The sequence below is a fragment of the Rattus norvegicus genome, chromosome 15 (genome assembly GCF_021556685.1).
Source record: "Rattus norvegicus strain SHRSP/BbbUtx chromosome 15, alternate assembly SHRSP_T2T, whole genome shotgun sequence".
NCBI classification, from domain to species: Eukaryota; Metazoa; Chordata; class Mammalia; order Rodentia; family Muridae; genus Rattus; species Rattus norvegicus.
This window is the reverse complement of record NC_141548.1, coordinates 21541612-21550819: the sequence shown is the minus strand read 5'-3', so window position 1 is coordinate 21550819 and position 9208 is coordinate 21541612. Positions and strand designations below refer to the sequence as shown.

Sequence of the window (9208 nt, the reverse complement as noted above, 5' to 3'; positions counted from 1 at the left end):
ATTAAGACCTACATTGGAAAATCTACACTCGCATAGCTAGAGATTGAAATATTGATGCCAATTATTTGCTCATAGAAACAATATCAGATGCTTTTCTTTTACATAAAAAACATCATTCTTTGAAAACCTTAAAAAATTACATTTATGGATTCATCTGGCGCTTTATTAAATTCTCTAGCAAATACCATAGCACACCTTCTGACAGTAGGACACAAAAGGTACACCTACTCAGACAAGAAGAAAGATTCTTCTTTACATTAAACATAGAAACACAAGTTAAACCAAAACCAAGAACTTTTTTCAACTGTGTCATACTCTCAATTTATTTTTCCTTCATTCCTAGTTTGGCTTTTTGAGTTTTGCCATATTTACGTACATACATACATACATACATACATACATACATACATACATACACACATACATGAATACATACACACACCCACATACATACATACATACATACATACATACATACATACATACATACATACATACGTTAAGTTAATACTATCTCTGAGGCTTCAGGCAAACCAGAGTCAGTGTCATCCAGGGAGGGCTTGTAGCCACAAGGGATCACTACTGACCATTACCTGATCCCAAATGAGGTTGGTCCTCTTTTTGGGATGGATGCCCTTAAAGCTCTGCTCACTACTGCTACCAGCAAGGGAGAGCTCTTGGCCAGGCAGTGGCTTCCTGCGGGGAAGGCCTGTGACAGGCTCCTGCAAGCACACTACCACCGCCTCCTCCATGCCTTGGTCAGCAGCTTCCACAGCTGGTTGATGAGATGTTCTGGGTTTTCCCACTCCAGGGCACACAGCTCGGCCTCCAGCAAGGCCCTGGTCTGGCACAGCACCATCGAGGGGTTGCTGTCAGAAGCCAGCAGGTTGCCCAGGTGGAACTCCAGTTCTAGCTCCCTGTACACCATGATGTGCTAGAGCTTCTCTGCTTCTTCCTGCTCTTTCTTGGCCAGCAGCACCTCTGCATTCTGCCCCTCCATGGCTCTCGCTTGCGTTTCAGTTCCCTCATTTTTGGGGATTTTAACTTTTAAGAATGGACAGAAAGTTTACAGTTTGATGTTTGCCCTATACCTGAGCACCTATGTTTTCAGGAAACAGGAGTTTTCATTGCACAAAATGGGATTGTAAGACAGGGATTTCAGGAAAAAACATGGGTGAATACATTGAAACCATGCCCCCTCCCAAGGCACAGTCCATGAAACAATGTACTCCAACTTGCATACATTGAAGGTGTAGGAAAAAATATTGGCCTCCTGGGAACAGTAAAAACTGTGGAAATTGGACTATATGTGACATCCATGGACCCTGGGGTATACATTTCAGGGAGAAGAATCTCCCTCACCCAGGGTCTTTAGATTTTTGGCTGTTAACAAAGATGTTCTATCCAAATCAAGGCTTTAACCAACTCTCCCTGTCCTCAGAACTGAGCTGTAATGAAGCAGTGAGAACTTTGAAGTTGTGGAAGGAGAGTGTGCGAATGGGTGTTCCCTAGCTCAAAAGTGAGTCCTTGGAAAAGCCACTGCAGAACCTGGTCAGTCTGGGTAGAGGTAGTTAGCAAGTAAGCTATGGCATTTCCCAGTGATATCACCGGTGGTGTCTTCCCTCGAAATTCTCTTGTATCCAGGAGACACTAGAATGTTCTGTGATGTCACCAGTGTTGTGGTGACACCAACTGCCTGAGCGATTTCCCTTCATTTCCTAATGGGTTCCCGAGGAGGCATGTTCTCCAGGATCCTCAGTCTCTTTCGGAGGGACAATCATATCTATGCAGAGACAAGACCAAGGCAGAGGGAGGCCAGCCTTTTATCACGTTGGAGAACAAGACGAATGGAAAGGTCCTTGAGGAGGTCAAGTGAGTACTGGGCAGGGCAAGGGGAGCTTCCTGGAGGAGGTTTGCTTGAGCTGGTCCTTCCAGGAGTAGGACATATGATTTAGAGCCTCAGTCTTCCTAAATGGCTGACCCAGACTCAACAATTTCTGATCATTAGTTTGACAGAGAACCAAGAACTGTTATATGTCAAGGGCTTTCCTTGGATCACTTTAGTGTCATAGGCAGTGTCAAAGAATACCAGGATGAGCCTCTGTAAGAATAACAAAGTGTCTCTCAGGATAGGCTGTGGAAGCACTTCCTCTCAGCAGTGTCCTGTAGATTATGTGGGTCATTGATGCCAAGAGGGATACTCTCCTGGTCATATATCAAGGTCTCAGTTACTTTGTCCTTGAACACACGTGACTAGGGATTCAAGATGTTAAGCAGTTTGGACTCAAGGACTTACCTGCCTCACATCAGACATTAGCTGAGAAGGTCCTCCAATTCTTCTTGTTTAGGCCAGCTTTAGAATTTCAGTGCAGAAGAATGGCTGTAGGAGGTGTGGTCTATATCTATGATGGCATATGTCACCATATGTCTATGATGGTGGGGAACAGGGACTGAGCTGAGTTCAGCTTAAAGATCGCTTTCTTGCTCTGTCAGGGAGTCACTGTATCTGTAGACTGTTCATCCTCAGACTTCTGTTTTAGAGTAAGCATAGTTTTTCTTGACACTATGTCCACATATATGCCTGTTTACTGGTGTTTATCTACCTACAGAGTCTGATCAGAAAGCATCATCCCAACCCTCCACGACACCTGTTGAGGAGGAGAGAATGAAGCGTTTGGAGAACCTCAAATTTGCTCTCCACAAGGTGCAGAAGGAGAGAGATGAACTCAGGAGAATCCTGGCCGATTACCCTGGAAAGAATTTAAATGACAGGTAGTCACAGTGCAAGTTCTGTTAAATCCACATTTCCTCACATCACAGTAGGCTACAACTCCAGGGTGTCCTCATGGTCAAAATCACTTTCCTGATTGCATCAGAATGTGAAGATCAGATGGGAATGAGATGGTGGCACAGGCTATTTTGATTGCTACAAACGTAAATCATAGCCTGTGGCCTGAATTACAGTCTGGGATTGAGGGTAGTAGTGTGTGAGCTCTCATTGTGTGGTTTAGGTAGCCTGGACAGGTGTTGGGTTGTGGGAATTTCTAGGTGCTCTGATTATGAGCAATCATTGTTGCAATTGATGTGGAGGTGCTTTGGGTTCAATAGGTCCTGTGAAGAGCTGGAGGGGCCTAATCCCTCTTGCTGCCTCACAGTGTGTGACTGGACTGTCAACAGGGTATCATTGTTGTTCTCTGATTTTATTCATTGTATTTTGAGATAATGCCACATTCTTGTATTTATTTGGCATTCTAATTGTATGAAAGAGAGAGAAAGAGAGAGAGAGAGAGAGAGAGAGAGAGAGAGAGAGAGAGAGAGAGAGAGAGAGAGAGAAAGAGAGAGAGAGTGTTTTGTGTGAGTTTGTGTGTGTGTATGCATGTGTGAGTGCGTTTGTGTGTATAACTTAAGATCTGGGTATTCTGTGTTCTGATTTGGCCTGAGAATTATCCTGTGTCAATTTCCATGGCATGATAATGATGTGGGTGAGAGCCTCACTTTGAACAGTACAACATTTCACATCTGCTCAGGTGGACACACATGGGAATCTCCTGGTGTGTGCTATAAATTCTTTTCCCTGTAAATACTGTTCATGTTCCTTTGGGTTTTCATGTAGCAATAGATTCTATGATTGAGAATTGTTACCTAAGAACAGGAGAATAGTCTTCATGGGTTTAAGTTGGAGCCTGGATGGTGGCACAGGACGCTCGAAAGTTCTTGGCAAGCTAGTCTATTCCTTCAAACCGTCTCAGGGAGCTCAAGCAAATCAGCTCCCTGCTTTTGTTTCCTGGCACTGCTGTCCCTGTGTTCATAATAATAAACTGAATAAATACCAAATGCACCCAGTACCAAGGAGTAAGGGCGTGGCATGTCCTAGGCTGGAGTAGTTCAGGATTCAGTCTGAATTCATGTAATTCTTGAATCCTTCATTCATAATGTTATTTGATCCTTGGACCACGCCCTGTCACAGGAACAAGTTTGAGTCCGAGATGCTCATGATGCAGCACGAGGAAGTGATGACCGACATGAAGAAAATGAGCGAGCAGATCAATACCGCTTTGGTCAAATGTAAAAACCTTACACTGGAAAATGACTGGTACTGGTGAGTAACTTACAAGGTTGTGACCCCAGCACTAGGCACAGCATGTGTCAGCCCATTCTTATCTTTGAAGTAAAGTGAGGATCAGGCTTTATAGTGTTTGAAGCAGACCAGGAAGCCTGTCTCTAAGGAAGGCTCTAGGATTTTTACCGCTTGTAGATAGTTTGAACAAATGGAAAGAGACTGTGAGATTCATCAGTCATTGTCCTTCCCAAATAGGGATCCTGTACATAGAAAATGTGTGCACAATGATGGAGTCATCAATCAATCCTGATGCTCTGGGGCTCTGACAGGACACACACACACACACACACACACACACACACACACACACACACACACACGACACATAGAAAGATTGGCCTCCAAGGGACATTCTAATAAAATGGACATATAAGCACACATAACGATTAAGTCCACTTCTAGGAAAAACTTGAATCAATGGTGTCAGGTTTTTGAGAAGTGCCCTGAGTCTTCTGGAATGTTGCTCTTTTCTCCATTTGACCTGTCTCTAGGTTATGCTCCATGGCTACTGTGGACTTGGACTATAATCTGGGGCTCTCTTCTGATCAGGACCCTAGAAGGAGGAATGGACTTGGAGAAGTGGAGGAAGTTGGAGCCTGGCTGGGATTCACCATTTTTTCTTTGTGTCTCAGCCGCAGCTTCTGCCCCCTCCTAACTGAGTGTTTTGAGCTGAAGAACAATGCCCAGAGAGCATGGAATGAGTACAAAGGGCTTCTAAGGGATCAGATTGCACTGGAAGAATCCATTAAGGAAACAACAAGGTTCTGTGGGGAAGCCAGTATGAAAATCCGTGTAACAAGCAGCCTCAGGTAGGATGAATGAAGCATCAAGGGCAGGTTTTCCTGATATCTAAGCAGAAACCAAGTCAAACCAATTTAACCTTCTCCAACTTATCCAGACACTCTCCTAGGTCTCATCCAGTTGTTCATTTCTTTGCCCATTTACAAAACTTTCTGTGATTCTAGCTTCATGCAAGAAACTGGAGGATTGACAACCAAATCCTCCTGCTCAACTAGAAAATGCATTTCTTTAAGGGGGATCTGTTGATCACACATTGCACACTTACATGCTAGAGGGATGCCATGTGGTAGCCGTCTTTGTAGTGCCCAGAACTGATTAGAGTTCAGTTCACTTGCTAAAAGAATGGTTATCATTGTCAATTATGATGGGGCTTGTGGACTTTCTCTCCTTTTCCCTGTACATTGAAAATGGTCCCTTCTGCCTTTCCAAATGGTGGTTCATAGTGACAGAGCTTGAGAAGCAGTGTGTCAGTCCTGTTCTATGTCAGTGTTTTAGTGTTCTTTCCTGTGGCTTATGTCCTGGAGCTGACTGGATGAACAGGGATGTAAGAAAGACTTCTCTCAGGGTGAGGGTTTGTGTGAGATATGTGAGGGTTAGAGGGAAATTTTTCTCCAACTCTCTAAACCTCGTGTGCCCAAGAAGTGCATTCCCCACACAGGTTTACTCTATAAGGGATGGAGAGCAGTGTCTACGCTCTCACTGACACATTTCCTTTGCCTAATCTGTATGCAACAACTGTGCTTCCAGAAGGATGGCCTCCTCATTCTTTTCTGCTTCTCACTTGTGATTTCTCTCTCTCTCTCTCTCTCTCTCTCTCTCTCTCTCTCTCTCTCTCTCTCTGTCTTTCTCTCTCTCTCCCCTCCCTCCTTCCCTACCTCCCCCTCTCCATTTCTCTCTGACTCTGTGTGTGTGTGTATGTGTGTGTGTGTGTTTGTGTCGTTGGGCACAGATGTGTGAACATGGTTATGGCTATGGTACACATGTTACATTGGGAGTTGCTTGTTTTAAGTGTTTGCGCTATGGGTGCTTACATATAGAAGTGTGTGTATATGTGTGTTCGTGCATATGTGTGTGTGTGTGAACTCATCAAGTTTCTGAACACAGACACATATTTATATATATTGTATTAGTCTATATGTACACATATAGAAGCATGTAAAAGTATATATATACATATATATACATATATATATATAGAGAGAGAGAAAGAGAGAGAAAGAGAGAGAGAGAGAGAGAGAGAGAGAGAGAGAGAGAGAGAGAGAGAGGAAGAGGAAACACAATTTTTCCAATTAGTTTTTTTAAACTGTTCTTAATGGGGTTTTGATTACTATTGAAATTATTACAGTGGGAAAACTATTCATCAACATTGACACTACTTGGAGAAATCTCAGGAATAGGGTACAGGGATTTGAGGAGAGGCTGCTGTGTGAAATCCATGTACCTGAGTGTGGAAACTGCTGACTCAGGGCTCTTTTTCCTTCTTTGCTCTCGGTGTGCAGTAACACTGGAAGGTCACGTGCTTGTTGTGTCTTCTCAACATCCTGGTTATGTTAATCATTACCTGCCACCACTTTCTTTCTAGATCGGCCTAAACTTGATTGAATATACATTGGCTTTGGAGTTTGCTCTGGAAATTGTTAATTGAAAGATTAATTTGCTTAGAGTTGAATCTGCAGGCAGAAGATGTCCAGGAGTTATGCTGAGGTGGAATCACATCTTTGCCTCAGACAGAACCTTAGACTCAAAATAGTCCACAGCACTCACCCTGTGTTGGGTCTGTGGCACTCTTAACCATTGTTATTCAAAATCATTTGATCTGAGTGAAAATCATCTGTAAGGTGGGTTTAGAAAGTGATGACCCTCAGACATTGCTAGAGGTGTCAAATGGGTAGCCCTGTGAGAAGCCATGCACAACTCTTGTGAAAGTTCAACCTTTGACACAGCGATTCCAGAACAAGAAGTAGGTGTCAGCAGAGAAACTGTGGCACATTAGTGTTGTAGTGGTTCACCTCAGAGCAGCCATGAAGCAAAATTACCCAGAAGTCCACCAGTCAGAAAGTGGAAAGGTACAATGTTGTCCAGCCCTTCCATGGACTGTGGCTGAGTTTGATTATACCTGCCAGCATTTGACTTTGAATCAGTCAGCCTTATCTCACTCGAATTATATCTGATAGCATCCCAGTCCAAGTTTTACCTTGGATTGTGGTTATGGAGATTTCCTAGCTGTTTGTGCTGGTAGTTTGGCTGCCCTGTCAGGTACTGTATCCTAAAGGGACCTCATATTGAAAAATGCAGCTCACTTTGCATGCACTGGGAAACAGTGAGCAGAGGACAGAAGAGGCTCACCTGCCCCCACCCAGTGCTCTCTTGCCTGAAATCAGCCTCCTGTGCACAGCCTTGTGACCTTGCTAAGCAGGCTTGGCTAACAGGCCTAGATGTCACATTTCTAATTTCTGATTTTCATGGGAATATACTTTATTGGCTGAGCTGTCTTTAGCCTATGCTCACTGTGTACTTACCCCATTCCAGGTTTTTTTTTTCTTATGCCACAATAGTAGACTGGGTGATCTCTTCTATTACCATTAACTGGGAAACTAAGCACATTCTGCAAAATACTCTGCTTGTATGTGTGAACAAATATATTTGGGTGAGTTCAAAGGTGTGTATGTCTGTCTGTCTGTCTGTCTGTCTGTCTGTCTGTCTCTGTATACATGCCTGTCTCCATGGACAATATAATCTTCTAATGACCAGGATGAGGAGAGAATGTAGGAAAGTCTGTAGGACGCCCTGAATCAGAACAAACTCTTCACTGAGCAAAAGGCCTTGTCTGAGAAGATGCGGCATCATTTCGGTGTCACTGAGATGATTTGAAAGCACAGGATGAGAGGACCCAAGTAGATTACCTGTACTTATAAACTGTCTTATTGGGTGTGTGACTTTCATCATAGTTATCAGCATCTGTCAGCTAGGAGCAGCTCAGAATATTATTCCTGTCCATTTTAAAAGAAATTCCATCCATGAAGTGTATGTGATCCATAGAGATTCTGGCTATTGTGTACTGATCCCTCCAGTCTGAGCTCTCTTGTATTATCTGAGCCCAGTGCCTTTAAGCCTCCCCACAAATAGTTTTATGATAACCATAAACAAAGGAGTGGTATAGATTATTTTCTGCATGTGTATCTCCTTTAGAGTTCAATGCCTACCCTTGGCAAGATTTCCATGCAGTATATTCTTGCCAAATATAATATCACTTCAGTGTGCATGTACTTCTTTAGATATTGTTTCTCTGGGTCTTTGCAGATATCGAGGTTGTATTTGGACCCCAGGCATATTCCTGCAGTGGAGGAATAATGATAGTCTTCATTTCAGTGATGGACAGGCCTCCAAGGCCTTCCTATTGTTTTCTAGGTTGTTCACATCTCTCCTCAACTGACGTTGAGACATTGCTACATGATTTTAAAATATAATATATATGGACGATTGGAATTATCTGCTGTTCACTGTTCAATTTTTAGCAGTTTTAAAAGCTGGGAAAATATGCAGGCCTGTGGGATCTCTTACCCTTCTGTCCTGGCCATGAGAAAATGACCTCAGATGAAAGATCATCCTGGATTATCCTGCTGAATTGTGCGCTGTGTATGGGAGAAGTGACATGGCAGGTCCTCACCAGGCCTTTTCCACCCCTAGGTCTGAACACTCCAGCAGACGCTTGCCCATGGCCCAGACCAGGACTACAGCTCTCAGAGACAGACCTGTCCACCAGGAGCACTGAGGGTGCAAAGATTGACAACACCTCCCGCATCTCAGTCCTTGTAACCTTTCCAATCTTGGGCTGAATTTGAAAGACCTTGAGATGTGGCATGGAACACGCCTCACGTTTAACCCTTTGACGACTTGTCCATCAACAACCAACCACCCTGTATGAGGCAGGTCTACATTCCTCTTGAAGATATTTTACCATCTTACCTGCCGTTCTGCTGTGTTTGCAAGGCCAGCAACAGGCTGGAGTTACATGTTGAAAAATCAGCATGAATTGAATGCTGACTAATTTACTTGTTATATTTGGTTTTTAGTTTGAAGTTTGGTTGTTTTATGCATTTGGTTTTATTTGTTTAAGTTTGAAGTTTTTTATTCATTTGTTAACTTTAGTGTATGTAATTAATATTAATTAATTAATATTCCTAAGGCTATATACATTGAACTCATTGACTCCCCAATTTAAAATGTTCTTGAATAAATTAATGTTTGTCTATAAATAAAAATGTGACCTTTAACCCTTCACTCACA

General features: G+C 43.1%; 1 protein-coding gene across 1 annotated transcript; it reads left to right on the top strand.

The window, feature by feature from the left end:
• Positions 1 to 1644: 1644 nt before the first annotated feature.
• Positions 1645 to 9208, top strand: LOC148000880 (uncharacterized). The gene is made up of 5 exons (XM_087586807.1): positions 1645 to 1872; positions 2610 to 2772; positions 3968 to 4099; positions 4753 to 4929; positions 8609 to 9208. The coding sequence occupies exons 1-5, from the start codon at positions 1722 to 1724 to the stop codon at positions 8691 to 8693; spliced, it is 708 nt and encodes a 235-aa protein (XP_087442933.1). The 5' UTR covers positions 1645 to 1721; the 3' UTR covers positions 8694 to 9208.

Coding starts and splice junctions, on each gene's coding strand:
- LOC148000880 (XM_087586807.1), top strand. CDS start 1,722: ATGGGTTCCCGAGGAGGCATGTTCTCCAGGATCCTCAGTCTCTTTCGG. Junction 2,773..3,967: donor GGAAAGAATTTAAATGACAG/GTAGTCACAGTG, acceptor GCCCTGTCACAG/GAACAAGTTTGAGTCCGAGA. Junction 4,930..8,608: donor CGTGTAACAAGCAGCCTCAG/GTAGGATGAATG, acceptor TTCCACCCCTAG/GTCTGAACACTCCAGCAGAC.